This window comes from Phascolarctos cinereus, unplaced genomic scaffold (assembly GCF_003287225.1).
Source record: "Phascolarctos cinereus isolate Bilbo 61053 unplaced genomic scaffold, phaCin_HiC Scaffold_1;HRSCAF=81, whole genome shotgun sequence".
Lineage (NCBI taxonomy): Eukaryota > Metazoa > Chordata > Mammalia > Diprotodontia > Phascolarctidae > Phascolarctos > Phascolarctos cinereus.
In genome coordinates this window covers 294,955,006-294,978,889 of record NW_027555514.1, presented here as the reverse complement: position 1 = coordinate 294,978,889, position 23,884 = coordinate 294,955,006, and the positions used below count along the sequence as shown (strand labels likewise).

The window sequence follows — 23,884 nt, the reverse complement described above, 5'->3', positions numbered from 1 at the left end:
CGGCTGCAGATGCAGCGTCTTTCACCCTAGAGACGTTCTAGACTCAGGGAGATGGAAGCCTGTCAGAGGGGGTATTGGAATGGGATTCCTTCCCAGCATGGCCTGTCACTTACCCCAGGCTGCCGCTCTGGCAACACCTCACTCTCTCCACCGTGTGCCCCCTGCCCAATGGCTTTCCCTCTGCCTTCTCAGGGGGTCCATGAATCCAAAGGCATCACGGAAGACTATTTGAAGCTTGAGGCCCTAATCCAGAAGGTGGTCTCCCCATACCTGGGTACCTACGGCCTCTATTCCAACGATGGACCCTTCACACACTCCTCCTGCATCTTGGGTAAGGAAGCGGAGGCCTCTGGGCCCCACTGACAGGGAGGTGCAGATTCAGCTCAGTCACCCAGGCCTCAGTGGCGGCTCTTGGGAGAGGAGGGCCCCATCATCCCCCTCAGCAGCTCTTCCCGCATCCCTCCTCAGTGCATGGTCTGAGAGGCACTCCCAAGAGGTCCTGCTCCCCAGTGCATCAGGGAAGTGGCTCTTTGGCCCAGCACCAACAGTCCCTATCTGTGTGGTCCTGGACAGGTCACCTTCCTTCTCAGCCTTGGCGGCTTCATCTGTAAAGCAGAAGCCTCCTTCACAAGCTGCTAAGGAAAGCGCTTTGTGAGCCCTTTAGTATTTGAGAATGGGGGGCCATAATGAGGAAGCTCATGTGGACACTGAAGGCAGTTAGCTAAAGACAGAGATGGGAGCCTGACAGTGGAATAGGGAGGGGCAACTGCTCTCACCTGGTGGGGGAAGAGGGGACGCTGGAGCTGGGCTTTAAAAGATGGAAAGGACCTCCTCAGCCAGAGGCTGCAGGTGTGTCTGTGCTAGAAAGCCAGAAAAGCTTCCAAGAGACGCTTCCATCTCTGAGCAGTCTTTGAAAGACTTGTGGCTTTGGAGGAGGGAGGGAGGGAAGGATGGAGGGAGAGTTGGAAGAAGAGAAAGAGGCAGCAAGGGAGAGAGTGATGGAAGGAGGAAGAGAGAGAGAGAGGGAAAGAGACAGGGAGAGAGGGAAGGAGGAAGGGAGGGAGAGATGGAAGGAGACAGGGAGGGAGAGAGTGATGGAAGGAAGAAGAGAGGGAAGGAGGCAGGGAGGCAGAGAGTGATGGAAGGAGGAAGGGATGGAGGGAGAGATGGAAGGAGACAGGTAGGGAGAGAGGGAAGGAGGAAGGGAAGGAGAGAGGGAGACCCTCGAGGAAGAGGGGACAGGAGGCTGCATGAACCAAGGCATGAAGCTGAGAGAGCAAAGACAATGAGTCACTGTGTGCACGCCCTCTTCCCTAACCCCCCATACAGCGCCCACACCAACAATGCATGCCACATCTTGTCCTAGTGGTCCCCAACCTCTCTGCCCACAGGAGGCTGCCTGCTTCAAGGGAGGGAAGCATTCAGGCTTTGCCCGCTCCTCCTGAGTTCAACTTCCTTTCCTTGATCTTTGTTTCCATCGTCATGATCACTGTGCACGTCTCATTTCACTCAGTCTCACTTCACATGAGTCTGTCCAGGTTTTCAGAGGGACATTTCCCTTACACTGCAAGTCCCAGGAAGACTCTCCCAGGGTTCTCCAGTGAGCCCTGGTTCACCCTGAAGCCTTTGCCTTGTTGAGACCCTCTTGCCACGCTCCTCTAATTCTTTTTTTTTTAATTTTAATTTTTTTATTAACTTATTTTGATTTATCAACAATCACTTCCATATGCTTTTGAGTTGAAAATTTTTCTCCCCCTTCCTCCCCCACACCCTCCCCAAGACAGCGCACAATCTGATATAGGCTTTAAATTTACATACCCATTAAACATATTTTCATATTTTCACATTAGTGAAGTTGTAAGTAAAAATTAAAACCAATAGGAGGAACCATCAGAAAGAGGAAACAAAACTCAACAGAAGGTAAAAATGAGAGCGATTCGACTTCCATAGTTCTTTCTTTGGATGTGGACAGCATTTTCCATCCCGAGGCCTCTGGAGATGTCTTAGATCCTTGTAATGCTGAGAAGGTTTCAGTTTAACAATATTAGTCATTATATAACATGGCTGTTATTGTGGACAAAGTCCTCTTGGTTCTGCTCACTTCACTCAGCATCAGACCATGTAAGTCTTTCCAGGTTTTTCTGAAGTCAGCCTGTTCATCATTTCTTATAGCACAATAGTACACGCTCCTCTGGTTCTTAAAGACTCTGGTCACTAACATAAATGGTCTGGTGATGAGGAAGGGAGAGAGGAAAGAAGGAAAGGAGGAGGGAATCAAGGGGGGGTGAAAGGAGGGAGGGAGGGAGGGAGGGAGGATGAAAGAGTGAGGGAAGCAGTGAGAGGAGGGATACTTCTGTCTGAATATGCAAGCACTGGAAAAATGTCAGGGACAACAGGCATGAAATACTCTTGTATCAGCTTTGCAGTAAAGTCAGAGAGGGAAGGGTACCCTGAGACATTGCCTGGGTGGCTGCCACTGGGGAAGGGGCTGAACAGAGTCACACTGGGGAGCTCATCTGCCATCACATTGTCACTAACTGTTCTTGCTAATTTATCAGCTATTAAGCGTTCTTGCTTCTGCTTGGTCAAGGATTACAAGTGTGGTCAATGCCCTATACATTTTGGTACAGTGAAACAAAGCACCAATCACCCAGCCCTAGTTATATCCCTGTCTAGCCCCTTTAGGTTAGAAAACACCTTCCAACCCTTGCCTCACCTTGTCCTCACACAAACAGCTTAGGGCGTGTATCATCTCCGTTTCACAGAGAGAGAGAGAGAGAGAGAGAGAGAGAAGAGAGAGAGAGAGAGAGACAGACAGACAGACAGACAGACAGACAGACAGAGACAGACAGAGACAGAGACAGAGACAGAGACAGAGACAGAGAGAAGGACTTGTCTGGTATTACACTTTTCACAGATGATGGGGCTGAAGTCCTTCTGTGAGACAGCCACTGTCTTCAGGAGCCTTCATGAAGTAGGACCTTATGAGGAGAGGAAAAAAAAAAAGGAGGAGAGAGAGAGAGAGAGACAGAGAGAGAGAGAAAGGGGAGGGGAAGGGGGGAGAGAGAGACAGAGAGAAGAAGAGGGGAGAGAGAAGCCTTCTTGGTACTTTAGGCTCCTGGGAATTGGTAGCAGATGCTCTTTTGTCCACTGGCCTCACGTGACACTGATTTTGCTTCCTCCAACAGAAAAGCGCTTTTCCCGCCGTTCCAAGGCAGGCGACATCATGGCCAAGAATCCCGTTGTTCGCTCCAAGAGTTACAACAACCCACTGCTCACTCCCGTGGTGGAGTATGAGACAGAAGGGCTGGCAGCCAATGGCACGGGCATCCGCAGACACTCCGTCTCTGAGATGACATCCTGCCCAGAGGCCCAGGACTATGCTGACCTCACCACCATCCTTGATGGCGGCTCCAAGGTCTCCATGATGGCTCCCAAATTGTCCCTGGCTGCCGAGGCCGAGCGCTCCAGTGCCAAGGCCCGTGCTGTGGGGCAGCCACCACTGCCAGGCCTGTACCACCAGTGCAGTGTGTCCAGCCCGACCTTCAAGCTGTCCAGAGACCCAGCCTCAGTCTCGGCACCTTCCTCCAGCCCAGAGAACTTAGTAGACCAGATTTTGGAATCCATCGATTCTGACTCTGAAGGGATTTTCATAAACTTTGACCGAGGACGCTCTAAGGCAACAGGATATGGCGTGGATGGGAGCAGACAGAGTGTTGTGTGACCATCCCCCACCAGGAAGACAACCTGGCTTGTGTCTTAGGCCATGAATGTATGTGTCAAAGGCGGCCTGGTATGACGGAGGATGCCCTGGACTGGGGAGTGGGAGGCAGGGGTTGGAGTCCCTGCTCTAGTCATCGCTGGCCTTGCAGCCCTGGGTAGATCACCCTCTCTGAGCCTGTCTCCTCATCTGTTAAATAGGGCAAAAAATCCCTGCCCTGCTGACCTCCCACGGTGGCCATGAGGATCCCATGAGATAATAACACATGTTGAGGCACTTTGTAACTGATGCTCTGTGTGTGTGTGTTGTGTGTGTGTGTATGTGTGTGTGCACGCATGTGTATGAGAGAGAGAGAATGAGGACCATTTCTTGGGTGTATTTCCTCACTCCCTGGTTTCTTCATCCCCTCCCATCAGGTTTCTTGCCACCCAGGCAGGGCTTCTCCAGGGGAGGGGCTTTCCCGATGGGTCTGTCTCAGTGCCCCTTCCCATCTATCCCTGGGACCCTTCAGCCTTCTGTGTCCTTGGGAGCTACTTTTTTTACATTCTCAGTCAATCGATCAGCAAACATTAATCAAGTATTTGCCCTGACCCTGGCACTGTGCCAGATCTGTAGAGAGACAAAGGAACAGTCCAGCAGTCCTTGTCCTGATGGAGCCGATACTCTACCAAAGGGATATAACATGTCTACACACACACACACACACACACACACACACACACACACACACACACACACACACGTCTGAGTCTGATAAAGCCCAACCACAGGCAGCCACCAGGTCAGTGGACAGCCTCATTCTCAGCCCAGACTCACTCCAGACCCCCAGCCAAGAGGAAAGTACCAAGGCTGGCCCCAGGATATATGATGCTCAGCATAAGTCGGACACTCACACACATACCTCCTCCCTTAGTGTCCTCCCAGGGGTCAGCATTCCAGGAGAGACTTCCAGTAACAGCATCACACTAGGAGAGCCTCTCCAGGGGGCAGCCATACCCAGCCAGTGTCCAGCACCTTCTCCGAGTCAGGGTCACTTCCTCAAAGTGCCCCAAAGCTCCATGGGTATGACTAGTCTGTCACCATGGACAACAGTAACCAACTTTTCCCCCTCCATCCCCCAGCTGGGGCTGCTGGCCCCATCTCCTGCCACCCCTGTCCATAGCTTGGCCGCTGGCCCTGGCCACAATGCTGGCAGCTTGGGCCCCCACCCCCACCACACCCTTCAGCAGTGATGGCTCAGACCCCTCTGTTGCTAAATCTGCGACTGGAAACAGCCAAAGAAAGGCTCTGCTCTGAATCTGGGCTCCTCTTCCTTCTCTCCCCAGCTCAGGCTGCCTCTTTCCAGGCTTCCTAGAGGCAAGTTGGCAGAGGAAGGAACGTTCCCCGGGGCTGTGTCTGTGGAGCCGGCTATATCTGGCCAAGAGCAGCACATGGGCTTAGGCACGGCAGGAGTTTACCTGGCCCCTCCCTCCCACCCCCATCCAGGACTAAGGTAGTTGTAAAATGTGGGGCAGGGAACAGCGCTGGAGCCTTGCCTTCCCTCCTGCCTTCTGGGCCCTTGGACTTCAGTTCTCTTTCCCCCTCATTGGTCCAAGCCCCAGACAGCCCTTGGAAATTTAAATTAAAGTCCATGAATATCAAACAGTGTTGTGTGTGTGTGCAAAAATCCTGCCTGTAGATTAATTTCTGTGCAGTTCATTTCACCGACATTAACTTTCCTCCCTGGGCAGAGCATTGGAAGGAGCCGCAGGTGGTAAATATCCTCTCTGATGAACATGGGAGACATACCCAGACATGGGGTGATACACATTAGGAAATGAGCAGTTCCCAGAAGAGTTCAAACGGCCTGAGAGAACTGCCCCTTGTTAACTGGAAAGCCTCAGAGAGCCTTGAGTGACCACGCGAGACACACAGCAGAGGCTTAATAAATACCTGTGGGCTGACCCATCAGTTGGGACTGGGCTTTGGAGCAAGGGAAGGATTTGTCCACAGGAGTTCACTGCATCATCTCTGCACACTAGGTCTAGGCTAGGCACCCAAACCAAGCAAAGCCCTGCCTTCAGGGAGCTTCCATTCTCCTGCGGCTGGAGGAAGAATGCACTGTGCACAGGTGAGTGATTGCACATCGTTTCAGGAGGTGGACCGCCCTGGCACCTGGTGGGGCGAGGGCCATCACTGCCCAGGTGCAGGTAATTCTTGTCCATGCTTCCCCATGAGCCCAGCCCCCTGGAGGCCTTCCCCAGGTAGTGCAGTGTTCGGCAATCCTTGCGATGCCCGTCTGTGGTTCCTCACACCCGTGCAATGAGCACTCTTCTCCTTCTGCAGCCTCCGTGCCTCCCGGTGATTTGTTCTCAGCCACTCTCATGCACAGGCCCTGGTGCCCACCATGGGCCTCGCCACTGACTTCTGGGTCCCTGTCATTTGGTGTTCCAAGGTACACAGCCTTCCCACATCACTAGGAGATTATAAGTGTTACAAAGATGAATTTTTGAATGAGGGAGCAACTTGGGTCATTAAAAAATCAGTCCCATTCCCCAGTGGGGTCCATTGCACTCCCTTCAATCCAAGACCTGGCTGACAGAAATGTCCAAAGTACTTGACTCAAAGACAGAGTGAACAGAGGAAGGTTATTTCGTTTCTTGCAAGAAGCAGGGGTCCTACTCCCAAAGAGCACACACTGCTGGCAGAAGCCCAAAGCAAGCTCTTAGCCCTTAAGGAAGCTAATTAAGCATGCAGATGCAAGAACTGCTGTTTGAGGTTTGTCAATACTTGTAGTGAAAGAGGACCTGACAATCAGGATTTATTAATCCACAGGCATCCTGTTTGTGCATTAACTTCTGGGGAAACAGAAAACTTCAGAAACATCTTTCTTTTTTTTTTTCACGTGGTCCATCATGTGCCTGCTGGGCCTGTCCTGTGCTGGCATTACCTGGGCAAGGGGCATTACTTATCCATTTAGTTTTTCTCATGTGGATTGTCAGCCCAGTTCCTTTGGAGCAGCCCTGGGTCTCCCTGAGGAGGTCCTGTTGTCTTCTGAAGACTGATGTCATCTTCAAACAAGTAGCAATTTGAGGGCCACCACCTCCAGTCACCTTCCCCTGAATCCCCTTACTGTACACAGTAGGTGCATAACAAATGCTGAAGAATGAATGAATAACATGGCATTGTGGAAAGAAAGCTGGATTTGGAGTCAGAAGATCTGTGACCTTGACTTTAACGTTTCCCTCCCTGAGGATTCAGGCTTCCCACCTCTAAAATGGGCTCACGCTGAATGCCCTCCTGGCCAGATCTAACCCAAATGATGCTAAGTTCGTTCGGGGGGGGGGAGGAGGTCAGAGGGAGCTGCGTCCTGGCAGAGGGGCAGATACTGGTGACAAACACGCTTCCTTTTCTACCCCCTCTGGCTCTTGACGGGGAATGAGACACCTCTCGCTTCTCACGGGGGTGCTCAGATGTCCCCTTTGATGGCAGTGTGCCCTGCTCCCCCCAGGGCATTTTTCCTGGCTGCTGAGAAAGGCGAAGTATCAATGCCCAAGTGCCTGGTCCTGGAGGCAAGAAGGTGCCCTCTGCCCTGGACTATGATCGGATGAGACCTTGGTGAACTTTGGATATCATTAACCTCTTGGGGAGGGGGGTGTCTGAGACCCTGGCTCCCATGCCTGCTCTGTGTGACCTTGGGGAAGCGTCACCCCCTCTGAGCCTCAGTTTCCTTTTTTGTACAATGAGGACTAGTCTCTATGGACTCTCAGGTCCCCTCCAGGTATGATTTTCAAAATTAAACCTTCTCCTTTCGTAGATGAGGAAACTGGACCCAGAGTGGGAAAAGGACTAGCCCAGGGTCATCACACACAGTTCGATAAGAGCTCAGGCCTTTTGACCTGGTGGGATTTTACCCCCACTGACTCCTCATTGATTATCAGTCATTCTGCGTATGGTTGTATTATATATGTTTGTGAGGGGCCCTTGGGACCCACAGGGAAGAAGCAGATCTTTGAGTTGGAGTCAAGAACCTTGGGGCTGATTCTTGTCTATAAAACACAGGTACAACATTCCCTGTGCCTCAGTTGCCTCATCTGTAAAATAAGGACTGATAATCCGTGGAGTGTGAGGAAATGCTTTTGTACCTCTTAAACAGAGGTGACATCATCACCATCATCATCATCAGGGTTCTCCTTCGGAAACAAAATGTGAGAGGAAGATGTTGGCAAAGGTTCAGAAATGAGCCTCTGAGCTCTGTGGATAAACCTTGATCAGACCAAGGGCACCAGCAGAGCCCTTTGGAGTAGAAACCTCTTATGATAAAACAGAAGCACTTTGCTGCAAGGGACCCCTGAGGCTAGCTGTCCAACCCTTCATTTTACAGATGAAGAGACTGAGGCTTGAGGGAATCACCTAAGGTCACATGGGAAGTAAATGGAAGAGCTGGATCTGACTACGCCTCCCCCATTCTCTACCTTCAAATCCATCATGCCAGGATGAGTAAGGAGCAGGGTCAGGATTTGAATCCATATCCAGAGTCTAAAATCAGTTCTCTTCCCCTAATGCCATGATACCCCTCTGGTCAAGAGTAGGGATCACAAACCAGGAAATAAGTACCCCTATCGGGAGGACTTGGGGGATGGGGGAAGAGGCTGTTTTGAAAGGAGAGAAATCAGAGCAATGTGGGCAAATTCTGAGTTTAGCAGCAAAAGCTTGGGAGATCAGGCCCACCCACAAGGCTGGGAGAACAGAAGAGCCCTTCTGCTCTTAAGCACGTGAGCCACAGACCCCGATTTTGTGATCCTTAGAAATTTGTTCTTAGATGTGGGTAAAAAATGGTGACTGATCCTGATGTTAGCATGGAGTCTTTAACCCTTCAAGCGCCTGAAGGAGTAGGATGGGGAAGAGGCTTTGTCTTTGTCCAGGGGTGCTGGGGTGAGGGGAGCTGGTAACAGGGAGATAGGCTTGGACTTAAAGTGAGAGGAAACATCCTCATGAGGACAGATATACAGAAGTGGAATGCGCCCCATGGAGCCCCTTCTCCTCCTCCATGAAACTCTTCAGGCAACAGCTGAAGTTCACTGGGAAAAGGGTAGTGTAGAGAGTCTGAGGAAGGACACCTGCTCCTATGTGATTTAGACCAGATGGCCCCTGAAATCCCTCTCACTTTCTGATTCTCTGATTCTACCATCTTGTGATTCTTTGACCTGAGATTTGTCCCTCAATTTCTCCGGATAAAGCACGTCCTTCTAGACTTAGCTGATGATACACAAGACAAATGAAATCATATCCTCAGTGCTTTTCTGGACACTATACCTACTCTTCATGGAGGGCTCTCCCTCCCTAGAAGCTGGTGATAATAATCAATGACCCTTGGGTGGCTGAGAACATAAAATGAGATAAAATGGCAGCAGTTCTGAGAAGGTAACTTTTATTATTGTCCCCATTTTGTGCAGGAGGAAACCAAAGGGAAAGAACTTCTAAATGACTCGGAGATGGGTCTTTACATGGCTGGTAAGTGGTAGCAGTGAGCCTAGAACTCCTCTCTCTCTCTCTCTCTCTCTCTCTCTCTCTCTCTCTCTCTCTCACACACACACACACACACACACACACACACACACCCCTACACAATACACACTTATTCATACACATCACACACACACTCAAGACAAGCGCTATTGGGTAATTATAACAAATGAAGTCTGGCGCAATCGCATTGAAAATGGTTGCACATTAACTACGTAATAACTGCAGTCATTTCTATAGCAGGTCTCAGCTGAAGTGAACATGCTAATTCATCATTATTCAGACACCTGACGCTGGTGCTGGAAGTGTCTTAACCACTTGGTGATGCCCCAAATACAGAAGGAAACCTGTTCTTAAGGTGGGGGTGAGCTAACAGGTTAGGTGGTTGTACTTCGGTGATGTCCTGGGAAATCCCAGGGGCAGGATCTCAAACTGTCTGGAGAAATCTGACCTTATCCTTCAGACCTATTTATCAGTTGGTCAATTGCATTCATCAAGCATTTAGTAAGCCCCTATGAGGTGCAAGGAAGCCTTAGGTTGGGGACAATGACCACGCTAAGGAGGGACTCAGGAGCCCTCACTGAGTAGGGGGGCAGACACTAGGACATGCTTATTCCCTTCCACCCCCTTCCCTCTCCAGGCAGCTTCTGGCAAAAATGAAACATGTTAACGGTTACTGGGCACGGGAATGCTGGGATGGATACTCAGGCTTCTTCAGCTGGTTTCCCAGGAGGTGGACTGGGGACTGTGGCAGGGGGAGCACTGCTGCTCGTAGGGGGCAGACACTCTGCAGGAGCCCAAGGCAGCTGGTGACCAAACGTTGCCTGATTCTGATCCGGGATCTGCGTCCCCACCTGCCTCCTTCCCGCCCCCAACCCCCCTGCCCCGTGGGTTCTTACCTCTGACTTGGCTCTGCCGCCTGGCTCCGGGATGCTGTTTCTTTTTTTTTGGTTGTTATTCTGAACTTCACAACCGTGAGCATTTCCAGGGCATCACCATCCTGCCTGTCCCCAAGGTTCCCCGGGACCTCTCTCACCCTCCATATTCAGTCTATCATCAAGACCTTCAAAACACTTGCCCGATATGGCTCCTTCTCTCCTCTGCCACTGCACCCCTCCCCCCAGGCAGGCCCTTATCACCAGCAATGGCCTGCTGGGGGGGGGGGGGTCTGCCTGCCTCAGGTCTCCCCCCACTCCAATCCAGCCTCCACTCAGCTGTCAGATTCATTCTCCTGAAGCACAGCTCTGGCCACATTCGTAAGCTCCTGAGGCTCCCTAGTCCTTCCAGTACCAAACAGGACTGTCTGTTTGGTGTTCAAAGCCCTCCCAGCACCCCCTCTCAACCTTCACTGTTACCCAATCTCCTTCAAGCACTCTGCAATCCAGGGACCCTGACCTCTTTGCTGTTCCCCTCCAGGCTCCTGGCATTTTCTCTGGCTGCCCCGAGGCCAGGAAGTTTCAGGTATCACCTTCTGCAAGAACTCTTGTCAATCCTCCCTCATTGTAGTGCCTTCCCCCTAAGACCACCCTCAGTTTATCCTGGTTCTAGTGCAGCAGATAGAGCACCGGACATGGAGTCAGGAAGAAGCCTCTTCCTGAGTTCAAATCCAGCCTCAGACATTTAGTAGCTGTGTGACCCTAGTCAAGTCACTTCACCTTGTTCACCTCAATTTCCTCTGTAAAATTAGCTGGAGAAGGAAATGACAAACCACTCCAGTATCTCTGCCAAGAAAATCCCAAATGGGATCACGGAGAGTCAGAATGGAAAGTACCAAGCAACAGCATACGCAGTGATTTCTTCTCTTCCCTGCCCCACCCCCATTAGACTGTGATCCCCTTGAGGGCAGGCACTGTTTGTTTTTTGTTTGGGGTTTATTTTGTTTTGACTTTCTCTGTATCCCCAAACACTTGGCAGTTTGGGGCCCCTAATAGGCATTTAATACATGCTTGACTAATTGAGATGAGATTTCTAGCAGGGCTCCTTATCTGCACGAAGCAGTGGGAGGAAGAGGAAAATGGAGATGAAGAATCACCTGACCTAAGGGAGGCCCCAGGCCAAAACTGGAGTGCCAGTGAAGTTGACCCACCTGTGGCCAGCCGCCGTGGTGGGACCTCCCCGTGTCTGCCCTTGTTTTCCAGAGAAGCTGAGGCCCAGAGATGCCCACAGCCACACAGGCGAGAAGGGGCTGAGCTGGTATTTGAGCTCAGGTCAAGGCTGAAGGCAGCTGTAAAGTGACTGGATGAGATGAGCTGGGCTTCTCCTTCCAGCTCCGGCTCTCTGCTTCTCCTCTTCCTTCTCCTCCCTTCTCCTCTTCTTTTTGCCTCCTAAACACCTTAAATGCAAATCTGATAAAGGAAGAAAACCATAGCATGTAGCCTGAATTTGTGGGTTTTCACTTTCCCTGTTTCTTTTCTTCTGCACAATTGTTGAAATGTGCCTATCATCTCAGCAAGCACAGACTGCTCACCATGGATGAGGACTGGGAAAGCCAGAAGAAAGAGGCCAAGAAGCAGGCATCCTTCCATCCCATGGCCATCCCACGGCTTTGTGATGCATGTAGTGGATTGTCCTTGACACAACGGGGCCCCAGTCTTTTCCTTTCGGATTATTCTGTATTAGTTCTCCGGTGTCCTGTAAACAGCTTCAAGACTCCGGGTAACTGAATAGGCTGGCATTGCCCTGAAAAGCTGTGGGAGGGGAGGGCTTCTCCAGAGCCCCCTTATGGAGAGTGGGGGGGGCGGCGAGGCAGCCTTCTGGGATGTCGTTATTAACCTGTGATTGTCTCACCTCTTAGAGTCTTGCCACAGCTGTGTTTTTCCAGAACTTCTAACCAAAATGACTTTCAGAGAAGAAATTGAGCGAATTGCTTCCCTTTCAAGGGGGACGGATTTTATACGGACAAAATGATGTTTGCATAGCATGGAAAACGTCAAGCCTGACAGAGGCTATTGGGTTCCAAGTTGGAAGGGCCCTTAAAGCATGGAATGTCAGAGCTGGACGGGACTGAAGATGCCATCTAGCCCGATGCCATCTAGCCCAACGCCCTCAGTGAACAGGGGCTGCTTTGATGCAAACCACAGCAGAAGTTCCCACAAGGCAGCACAGTGAACTGGAATGAGCTGGACTCCAACCCATCTCTAGGCTTACAGCATCACCTCAAGCCAGTTACTTCATCTCCTGGGCCTCAGTTTCCTTAACCTAGAGCAGGGTGGTCCCCCCAGCTCCAGAAGCCTGGAGAAGGGGGGCATTGGGGTGTACTGGCCAGCACAGCAGTGTTGTGGATTGGCAATCAGAAAACACTGGTTTGGGTGCCTGCCTTGGCACTTCATAAGGCATGACTGTCAGAGGCAAGTGGGCTACATGCTGCACCTGGAGGCTAGAAGCTCCCATTTAGGAGCTTCAGGATTGTGAGAGCAGGATGGGAAGGTAGGAGCAGGCTTTCATTCACAGAGGTTCTCATTTCTTTAAACCTTGCTGCTGTACTTCTGGGATCCATGATGTCTTCAGTGTGCAATTGGCTGGGGGGGGGGGGGTTCATTCCGCTCCTCCCTCCATCCTTTGCATCCTATTAGTTTCATTGTTGCGACCAGAGCAACTCCTCACCCTTCTGGAGGCCACCTGCTTGGCTCGGCTGACTTCCCATCACCACCCAAAGCATTTCCACCTTGGTGGGACCAGCCACAGAGTCTTGTTATCCTCTGGAATCACCTTCCAAAGCCCAGGTGACCTCCTGCCATTGAAGAGAACTTCATCTGACCACTGAAACACTTACTGAGTGACTACTGCATGCAGAGCAGGGCGCTGAGCTGGGAATCAGAATGGAATGCTTTCATTCAGAAGGGTTCTCTTGGACCTCAGCATGTAGTGGGGAGAAAAGCAAAATTATAGATCACTTGAATATATATTGAACTGGTAAGTGCAGGAGAGAGGGGAAAACAGGTGTGGGCAGGAAGTCTGGGCAGGCTTCCTGGAGTAAAGGACTAGAGTGGAAGGATGTCTACCAGTCACTCACAGAGAAGGCATTAGATGGGACTGACCAGGTCTTCCCCCTCCGCTGTGCCCTACCCCGCTGTGCTGAGGCTGGGGGAGAGGACTGAGAGGCCCCAGAAAGTGAAGGGCTCACCGGTCTCTACAATCCTTGAATCCTGGAACTATTTCCCTTTTTTGGTCTTTTAATCCCTGGGGGCTAGCCACAGTCATGTACACACTAGGTGCTTAATAAATGTTTTTCTTGATGGCGGGGCTGAGACTCAAATGTAGGACTCCTCTGGCCCTTTCAGGACAGGGCTGGGGAGCATGGTTCCCTAAGGGCTCTCTGCTGGTCATGTGATTTTTGTCACCCTGACCTTGGCTAAGTCTCTTCAACTTTTTCAGTCTCAATTTCCTCAACTGAAAATGTCTAGGGAATGAGGAATCAGCCCTATTCTGTGGACCCTCCCCCGAAAAACACACCTAGGAATACGGGAGAGGAGGTTTACAGGGACAATGATTTCAGAGACACGGAAGGAAAAACTGCCCAGCCATGGCAGTCAGTGGGAACGGTGGGCAGGCCACGGAGACCAGAGTTCAAAGTACACTTTTGTAAACTGAGGCTGTTGGACTGACGGCCTCAGCAGCCTTCCACCCAGCAGAGAAGCCCCCAAGTGGGAGGGAGGGCAGGCTGCGGAAGGAGCCCCATTCACTGGGTCTTCAGGAAGAAGCCGCTGACCTCGATGGGGGATGACAGTAAGAATTCTTGGAGCAGGGCAGCTCAGTGGCTTTTGAGCTTCCTCCCTACACTCAGTCTCGGGGCATCTTCGGCTGGACAGTTTCTCTGCCCCCTCCCTTCTTTCTGACGCCCCCTCCTTTCCCGCACCAGGGGGCTCCTTCCCTTGGGGTACTGGCCCGGGCTGGGGCTCTCCAGGGTCAAGGGAATCGGGCAAGAGAGATGAGCCAGGGCAGCCAGAGAGCTGTGGGGCTGGGGCAAGCGGGGGTGGGGTAGAGAGAGGAAGAAACCTGAGATCTCGGGGAGCAGAGCCAGCTAGGCCCAGCCTTATCGCCAAAGGCAGGAATGTGCACGCTGGCCGGACCCCGAGTCACCTCCTCCCTCCGACCCTCCTTCTGTCCCAGCCCCGATCGCCTTTCAGGGGCCGCAGGAGCAGGTGAGGAGCCCCCGGGAGAGCAAGCGAAAGAAAGAGAGCCAGAGAGGAACAGGGGACCCTATAAAAAGAGCCCCTGTTTTGCGTGGGCTTCACTCCTAGCTCGTCTCTCTCGATGCCCCTTTCCCCTGGCATTCCCCTCCCCCCTTCATTTCCTCGGCCTCCTCGACCCCCTCTCTCCCTGCTCCTCCCCTCTACTCCACCTCCTCTCTCTCTCCGCTTCCCTTTTTCCATTCCTCCTGATCCAGCCCCTCCCCCTTTCAAACTTTCATTCCACTCCTTCCACGGTCCCTTCCCATCCCTAGCCGGCGCCCCCGCCCAGGAAATGGACTCCGGGCCCCGCCCCTCCCCCATCCGCTGACCAGCTCGCGCCCGGCGACCTTAGGGAAGGAGGGGGGAGGGGCGCCGCACACCTGGTCAGCCAGGTAGGCGAGCCTGCACGTTCTCTCCGCACCCCGCCACACCCCAGGGCACGCAGGGCTGGCTGGGGGTCTCCGCCCTAGGGCCGGGTGAGTCAAGGCTGGGCTGGGCTAGGCTGGGGAGAGGAGGATGTGGGATCGGGGCGCACTTGTTGCCCCAGTCGAGGGGGGAGCAAGGATTAGAAAGTTGTCAGGGAGAGGGAGGGGCCGTTCTACTGTAGTCACCTGGTTGGGGGCTGGATCATTTGTCCCCGCTCCTACCTCCCGCCTCTCCCCCTACCTCTAGAAAGCAGTTCTGGGTTGGGGAGCTCCTCCCCGCCTCCTCCCACGGGGGACCTTGGCGCGTTCCTGTCCTTCCCGAGGTTTAGACTCCAAATCCGAGCTGGAGGAAACTTCCGCCTCTTTTCCCAAGGGGTCAGGGCGGGGGCGGGGGAGTTTGGAAGGAGAGGCTGGGAGTCCGAGGAGCCTGGCGCGAGCTTCAGGGGGCCGCGACATCCTCCCATTCATTTTTACAGAGGAGGAAACTGAGGCCAGGAGAACAGAAGAGCCTCACTTGCCTTGGAGTGGCCAGGAGTAGCCAAGCCGGACCTGGTTTCACTTTTGTCTCCGGGTCCCTGGCACTCTTGCTAGGGCCCAGCACATGGGATGTGCCCAAAGGCGGTTTCGTCCCTTATCTGTCTCCCTGGAGCCTCACTGTTTAGCCCTGAGTTCAAAGCCCTGTAGGGTTTATGAGCCCTCATCTACACAGCCGGAAATCTGAGAGGGGTCACTGACCCTCCGGCCCATAGCTAGTGACAAAGCAGGGGTGGGTGATGGGCCTGAAGCCTCAGCCTTCCTGAATCTCTAGCAGCTGGTTGTCACCAGAAACTTTCTTAGCCCACAGATGCTAGAATAATCGGGGCCACAGGGGGCTGGGGAAGAAGTATCTGAACCATTTGGATAGTAAAATGGCTCCCCCCACCTCCATCTTTAAAAATCTCTATGGTCTTGGGCATCCTGACACTCAGGCTTGCAGAGCTGGGGTGCTGGGCTTTGGTCCCACACACTTTCAGCCTCTCTCTGAGCTTGTGGGACTGAGTTGCTTGCGCTTTCTCTCCCCTCTCCCCCCCCCCATTCCAGCCTGGCAGAGGAAGCTGGGAATGGGATGTGTCCAAGATAACTGGAATCCCAAAGGTACTGGGTTCCAGTGTCTGCCTGACCTTGGCAAATGTCAGGAACCTGTACATTAGATCAAGAGATCATGAGCTTTGGATAAATTGGGCTAGAAAGGACCTCTGGACCCAGGAAATCAGAAGTCCTGGCTGCCAGCCATGGCACACCTCTGGCGACCTTGGCAGCAATCAGCAGCAACAGCATTTCTACAAAGCATTAATATTTCCAAAGCCCCATGGCATCCCTCTCTCATTCTAGCCTTACAGCCCTCAATAAGCAGGAGCATCTCACCTTTATCCCCTATTACTGGGTAAGCATGGGAAAGAGACATGCCCCATTCACCTACCTCCACCTCCCATCACAAACATGCATCTCCTAGGGCTCATTGAGGAGGGGAGAGAACCTAGAAACTGAACCATAATGCACCAGGATAAAAATAGCTAGAAATGTATCTTTTTAAAAATGTTATTATTTTTAAAATTCTGTGCGTAACAAACAGCATATAAAATGAGCATTTCCTTATACAAAGCAGAGCAGAAAAAGAGAGTTATATCGTAGGTGAAAGTATTTGATTTGCCATTTTCCCAACTGCCCTATTGCTCTGTGTTCCCTTTCAGCCTTCCTGCTGTTTTCTTCTGTGCATGCATGTACACTTTGAAGATCTCCATGGTCGCAGGCTTGGCATCCTGACATTCTCAGGCTTGCAGAGCTGGCTGGGGTGCTAGACTGTTCCCCAAGAGATTTCTTTCAGGAGGGGATCAGCCGATTCTTTCTCATCCCGCTTTGTCCTCTGCTTCTAAAAGATCCCAGCTGTTTTCCTTTAAGAGTTCTTGAATATGATCTATAGTCTCTCGGTCATGGCTTTCAGGTGGTCTAGCAATTCTAAATTTTTTTCTCCTATATCTGTCATGTCCTCATTTGATCCGCCTCTTGGGGTGCCAGCGGGGAGTGGGCTGCCATTCAGCTGTGTCTCTCCCCTGGCACAGAGTTCAGAGCCTGGCATATGATGAGTCATAATGAGGTGGAGTCTGGGGATGTGGGTTCCAATCCCACCTCAAACACTTCCTGGCTGGGTGACCTTGGGCAAGTCATGGTATCCCTGAGCCTCAGTTGTGCTATTTCTTGTTGTCTCACGGAGTCATTGGCTTCTATTTGCTCCATCCTAATTTTCAGGGAGTTTGCCACAAGGTTGTATACATCTTGTGCCAGGCTGTTAATTCCCTTTCCAATTTATTCATCTGTAGCTCTCATTTCTTTTCCAATTTTTTCCCCAAGTGCTCTCATTTCATGGATAAGACACTTTTAATTTCCTTTTAAACTCTTGCTTTGTCTCTTCCAGGAATTCTAGTTGAGTCTGTGCCCAAGCTGTGTTTTCCTCTGAAACTTTGCTTGTAGCTGTTTTGGAGTCACCCTCTTCTTCTGGGTTTGCCTCTTGAGTGACCCTGTCACTCTAACAACCTTCTATGGTGGGACTTCCTTGTGCCTTCTTCCAGGTTCCTGACTTTGGACTTCCCGTTAGGGCTCTCCGTACATCTTCAGGGAAGGGCTGTCTTGATCTTACTGCCGTCTTGGAGTATTAGCTGTTGTGTTATTCCAGGCTCTCAGGCTGAGGACCTGACAGCTTTCAAGGCTCCCAAAAGGATCTGGTGGAGCGATGCTTGATCCCTCCTCCCCCTGCCCCCGTCCAAGCCCTGCAAGCTCCTGACCTAAGTTTGGATCTGAGCAACAGCCTCTGGGCTTGCGAGCCCTGATGGACATTTCAGTAGACGCTGCTGGACCATCAGCGAGCCAGCGGGTGTGCTGCTTCAGAGCTACAGAACTTTGGGTCCCAGCGGGTGTGGGATTCCTGCCCCGGTTCTTCCTCTGTGGGCTTTGGATTGGGCTAGAAGCTAAACCAGAGATGCTTCTCTGCTCCTGAGGTCGGAGCCACACAGCTGCTGCTGTCTTCTGAATGATGCCTCTCTTGCTATACTGCCTTGGGCCCTTCCACCACTCCTTACCTCAGAGGAAAGCGCTGCCCCTAGGTGTAGGTGACATCCCCAGTCGGCCTTGGGTCTGTGACCTGGCACTGGGGGGGGACACAGAGGGGAATGGCACGCAGCTTCTCTCTGCCCTGGAGGGCTCTGGGTGGCATGCTCCTGGCCAGGCTGCACCCCCCCCCCCATGAGTGCTGACCTCCCTGTGTGTAGCCCTATACCAGCCTGGACTGGAGAGGTGGCTCCTGGAGACTGTTGTTTGGATTTGGTCTGGGGCATTTTCTAGATGTTTGGAGGAGTCAGGGTAGGGGGGAGTGGAGGGGGAGCTTGATGGATTTTTTGCAGCTGCTTTGCTCACCCCCATTACGTTATAAGGTCTTTGAAAGCTAGGGGCAGGTCTGGACTTGCCATGTGCACACACACACACACACACATGTATGTACCCAAACACACGCACACACTCATGTACACACATATACTCACATATGTACACATATATACACATACATGCATACTCATAGAAATGTATACTCACATATGTATAAACACATATACATATACACATAAACGTAACACACACAGTGCACATGCATACCCTCATGCACATGCATGTACACATGCACACATACAGACACACTCACACGTGTATACACATACATACATGCGCATCCCATGGACTGAACAAGGGCAGACTCCCCCCGCTGTGATTTTGTTAGTTTACAGAAAGCCCATGTCTGGGGTCCTGTGACCAATGTGACATGTCTACTACAGGTTTTGAACCAAAGATGTCCTGACTCTGCCTCTGCCTCTCCATTCCTGGGCAAGGCCACCTTTCCTGTCTTATCTAAACATTGGTGAGTCTCCCGGTCCAGAGCACAAGGCCCACTGTGCCCACAGTGGGCACTTACTAAGTGTTGAATTGAGTCAAAATGCCAGGGTCAGCATTTGGCTCTTGTAGGGTCCTTGACCCTGGAATGAAGACTTTATGGGTATGAAGGATCCCTGCTCTCAGCAACAGGGGTAGGGCAGTGGAGGGTGCTCCCCTTGGAGTAAGGGGGATCTGGGTTCAGATCCTGCCCCTGACACTTCCCCCCTGTGTGGCCTGTGCACTCTCATTTCATCTCAGAGCCTTAACTTGAAGAACATGGGATTAAGCATTTTGCAAACCTCAAAGGGCTTTAGAGATCCTGCTGTGATGATCATTGATGTGGGCTCATCTCCTATGGCCAAGCCCGATGCATTGGGCTGTTCCTGCCAGGTCCAGATCCAGAGCAGGGCTGCTTGGCCTGGCCTCTCTAGCTGTGCCCTCATGTCCCAAATTCCATTTCCAGAGAACTTGCCCGAGGGGCGGAGGTGCTGATTTGGCTGGGCAGCATTAAGGTAATTGCTGTCAGAACCTGTTTGCACGTCTATATTTTTATAGCAACAATCCACTTTACAGTGAGTTGGGGGGGAGCCATAGACAGGGTCTGGAGGGGGAGGGGCCTGACATGGGGATGGTCGGGGGCCCGGCTCTCCTTGGAGCAATCTCAGAGCCCACAGCCCTGAATGCGTGAGCAGTTGTTGTTTATCATTCTCTCCCTCTCACACCCAATACTGGTGAAAGCAGTTATTGAATGAACAAATGAGTAAGTGAATGAATGAATTTCCCATTGCCATTGGTAGATACAGGTATTGTTATTGTGTTTGACTTTTTATGACCCCATTTGGGGTTTTCTTGGCAAAGATACCGCAGTGATTTGCCATTTCCTTCTCCAGCTCATTCTGTAGATGAGGAACTAAAGCAAACAGTTAAGTGACTTGCCCAGGGGCACACAGCTAATCAGTGTCTGAGGCCAGATTTGAACTCAGGTTCTCCTGACTCCAGGCCCAGTGCTCTATCCACTGTGCTGCTTAGCTGCCCCTTGGTATAAGTAGAGAGAAGGAGATCGGGCTCATCTCTATACCAGGAAATGTTTTCCATCTCTAGTTTATCTTATCACAAAGGTCTGAGGTCAAAAGAGTTCCCTCAGTAGCATGTTAGCTGTGATCTGAGCTGTGCAGTGTTGCTCTAGAGATTATGTTATCTCTTTGGCACAGAGGAGGTATCCGTGAAAGGGGACATCAACACCGTAAAGCTGTGAGAAATGAGACCTATTCCATCTGGCTTGCGATGGGGTCCCTTGGAATGGGAATAGGTAGTGTAGGCATCAGATATAGCTGTCCACCAGACACATGGGGACCTTTCCCTTCTCCCTCATGGACCACTTTGGGTAGTCTAACTCCTATATTCAGCTTTTGAGACAGTTTTAGCCCAAGTTCCTTCTGAGGACATTTTAACCTGGTTGAAATCAGTGGGTAGTTGTTAGAACTGGGACTCTGGGCTCTGGGCCTCAGTTTCCTCATCTATAAAATGGGAAGATGATCTTAGATCCTTGCAGCTCTAGAGTCCTTTGGGCCATGGAATCTGGGAGGCCATTCCTGGTGAGAGGAGGCCAGAAACGGAGGTTTGCATGTGGGAATCGTTTAAACTCTGCTATGCGACAGAAAGTCCTGCCCACCCCCTTTTTATTATGGTCAAAGAAGACAGGCCATAGGGTCATCAGCTAGCGTTGAAAGGGATCCTCCAACGCCTCTTTTTTTTTTTTTTTGGCTTTTTGGTGAGGCAGTCGGGGTTAAGTGACTTGCCCAGGGTCACACAGCTAGCCAACTCCTTTTACAGATGAGGAAACTGAGGCCCAGAGAGCAAGAGGGATTTGCCCCAGGTCATGCAGGTAGCTGAGAGTGCAGGGCTCTCTCCACCGTGGAACACTGCCGACCCAAGTGATATTGAGAATGGTGGAAGAAATCAGTCGGGTTTTGGTCACTTGAATGGTCTTTTTTTTTTCTCTAAGCTGGTAGGCTTTGGAAATGGGAGAGTTTAAAAAGTCTAAAGCAGCAAGGTAAACAGTAGAAAGAGCCTTGGATTGGGAGGTAGAGGTCCTGGATTCAAGTCCAGCGTCTGCTGCCTGGGTGATCTTATGCTGGTCATTTCCCTTTCTGGGAGTCCTAGTTTTCTCCCCCATAAAAGGAGGGGATCGGATGGGGTGAGCCCTGAGGAGCCTGCCTTCCTTCCAGCTCTCCAGCTGGGATCCCGTAACTTTGTTAGACTCTCGTCAGCCACGTGCATCCTTTCTAGAGCTGTCTGATGAGAGGCGATCTGAGGACCAGGAGGGACCCCTGAGCTCTACTCCCAGCCTCCAAGCTGCATTGGCTTCTGCTGAAAACATGTTGGAAATTGACTTGGAAGCGTTAGCGGAGATCGGTAAATGCTCCTGATTCCATTTCACTGGGTGTCCTGGACAATGTGGGGCCAATGTCAGAGACAGATGTAAGCTTCAGAGACAGCCAATCATTGTGCTGTTTCCTACCCCACCCCAGCCCAGAACTCCTGATGGGGACCTGGAGAGGGCAGCCAGGCCAGGAATTGTAGAAAGGAGCTCTTATTTCTGTGCATGGCTCATTCCTTCCAACAGGCAAGGGAGAGCCTTGGCTTCTCTGCCCATTTTAGAGATGATGGAAACTGAGCCCCAGAGAACGAAGGGTCTAGCCTAAGGTTAAACAAAGCAGGCTCAAACTCAGGTCTTTGCCCCCTCATGAGACTGCAGAAAGGACCTATTCACTGGAACTCAGCCAATTAAACAAACAGGAGCCTCTTGTTATATGCTGAGTTCCAATATGCTGAGCCCTTATCTCTGGCGGAGACAGAGAGTCTGGACCAGATACAGCCTTAGCTTCAGGGAGCTCTTCTCCTATATCATGGAAGTTCTATCTCCAGGCTACGAACCTGGAGAGGGTCTAAAGCCTCTGAAATGGAAATGAGTGGCGCCCCCTGCAGGCTGTGTCTACACAACCTTCTTGCTTCACTGGGGAAAGGGACACGTGGCTGATTGACCCATGGGTTTTTAGGTCACTTTTTTGTTCCCATGATACATCACATGCACGCTGGGTTGGCCTTCCCGTCTTCTCCATCTTCCTTCAAATTGGGCCCCAAGAAAGAAGCAGCGAAAAGATCTTGACTTTGAGCCTGAGGACCAGGGTTCAAATCCCATCTTTGGCAGGACCCCCTTAAGGGGCTCTGGTGCAGAAAGTGCTCTGCAAATATCCATGAGTAGGAGACCCTGGAGAGATGCCTGGGATGAGGATGGTGATGGCTCCATCCCCTCCTGGGTCTGCAGTGTGAGAGCTGCCCTGGCGGTGCCCCTGAGGTCTGGAGTGGGGCCTCTGCCTCCTCTGCCTATGGCCAGTGGACAGTGGAGCTGATAGTCTTCTTGCTGGGGGCGTCTGCTTCCAGAAACTCTGCACCGTTCAAGGCTTGTTTCTTGCTGCAGAATTACAGAAAGAGGAAGAAGAAGCTACCACGTTAGGAGCGCCAAGGGTGTCACTTGCGTCCACCCCAGCCTGCAAGGACTCAGAGCTGGGCATCGACCATCCCTACTACGACGTGGCCAGGCATGGGATCCTCCAGTTAGCAGGTACATGGGGCTGGAGTGAGGCTGGGGGGCCTTGCATCCCCACCCCCTGGAGGGCCCAGTTCTGTTTGTGCGAGGTCTTGGAATGAAGAGATGCAAAGCTACCAAATCTGTGAATAAAAAAATAACTTAGTAGAAAGGCAGTGTGGCCGAGTGGTCAGATGGGCCCCCATTAGAAGGTCTGTGTCCAACCCTACCTGGTCCCATCCTGACTGTGTGACTTCTTAGTGCCCAGGCAGCTTCCAGCAGCAGCTGATCTGGACCTGGTGTAATTTCTCTTCACTCCCACCCACCTGTGGGAACAGCAGAGAGTGCTGCTCACTGTCTTCCCTTTCCAGAAGCTCGGCCGGGGGGTATGGTCCTAGCAGCCACTGATCTCCTCCTACTTCTCTTTGAGAGACTCTCCCATCCCCCAGTGCCTGAGATTTGGGGCTGGCAGGAAAGGACAAACACGCCCAGTACTAGGACGGCAGGAGTTGGGGCTGGTCCCAGTTTGGCAGAGGTGGAGACTGAGGCCCAGAGAGAGGTGGGATCCGCTGCCAGGCTGGGGTGTGCTCGAGCCATCAAGGCTCTGGCCCTCCCTCCCGTGGCCAGGGAAGGAGAGCCGGAGGCTCCCCCTCAGTCTTCACTGCTCTGCCCTGACCCACAGATCTTCTTTTGGCTTCACAGGGGATGACAATTCAGGAAGACGCGTCATTACCTTCAGCTGCTGCCGAATGCCCCCCTCTCACGAGCTCAACCACAGCCGCCTCCTGGGGTAAACCTACCACCTCTGCCTCTCCCATCTCTCCTCCTGCCTTCCTTGAGGGAGGTCATTGTCCCTGGCCTTCCCATTTCTGTGTGACACAGGGTTCAGTGAGCATTTATGAAGTGACTGCTGTGTACCAAGGCCTGTGCTGGGACCTGGTCTCCAATGAGACATTGTCCTTGCACTCTTGGGTCTCACAGTCAAGCGAGGTATAGCACCCAAAATTCTTCACTGTGCATTCCAGCTTCTGCTTGGTCCCCAGACCTTGCCTGGTCTCTCCCACCCAACTGGGCCTCCACTCAGACTTCTTTCTGTGTCCTGAATGCCCTTCCTGCTGCCATGCTCCAATCGGACAGGTGTCTGTCGCCCCCATGCCCCCTCGGCCCAGGAAGCCTTCTTGAGTCCTTCCTGTTGGTAATGGCCTTCCCCTCAGACCTCACAGAACACTGAGGTTAATGCCCTTAGCATGAAAGATTTTGTACTACGGTTACTGAGAAGAACTGGAGGCTAGAGACCCACTGGATGGTGAGGAGGTCCTAGAGTGGATTCCAGCTCAGAAGGTCCTTTCTGAGGCTAGAAGTCTAATTTCCCCCTGACTTGCATCCTATGGGAGACTCTTCTAGACTGTTGCCCAAGATTGACTAATTTACAACTCCACCAACAATGCATGAGTATGCCTGTCTTCCTACAAACCCCCCAACATGGGCTGCTCCTGGTTTTGTTTAGGGGTGGGGG

At 51.9% G+C, this 23,884-nt stretch overlaps 1 protein-coding gene across 15 annotated transcripts in view; it reads left to right on the top strand.

Moving 5' to 3' along the window:
• Window positions 1-23,884, top strand: part of ARHGAP8 (Rho GTPase activating protein 8) — a 91,107-nt gene that overhangs the window by 46,012 nt on the left and 21,211 nt on the right. For 6 of the 15 annotated variants that reach the window (XM_020977398.2, XM_020977397.2, XM_020977395.2 and 3 more), the window contains 2 exons: window positions 193-331; window positions 3,189-5,363. In XM_020977398.2, the coding sequence (XP_020833057.1) occupies window positions 193-331; window positions 3,189-3,724 (675 nt within the window). In that variant the 3' untranslated portion in view covers window positions 3,725-5,363. Of the gene's footprint in view, window positions 1-192; window positions 332-3,188; window positions 5,364-14,261; window positions 14,368-14,643; window positions 14,874-18,682; window positions 18,766-19,242; window positions 19,292-21,068; window positions 21,195-22,260; window positions 22,405-23,070; window positions 23,159-23,884 lie in introns of those variants that run through there. The other 9 variants (XR_013483822.1, XM_078148178.1, XM_020977386.2 and 6 more) reach the window with 7 other exon arrangements.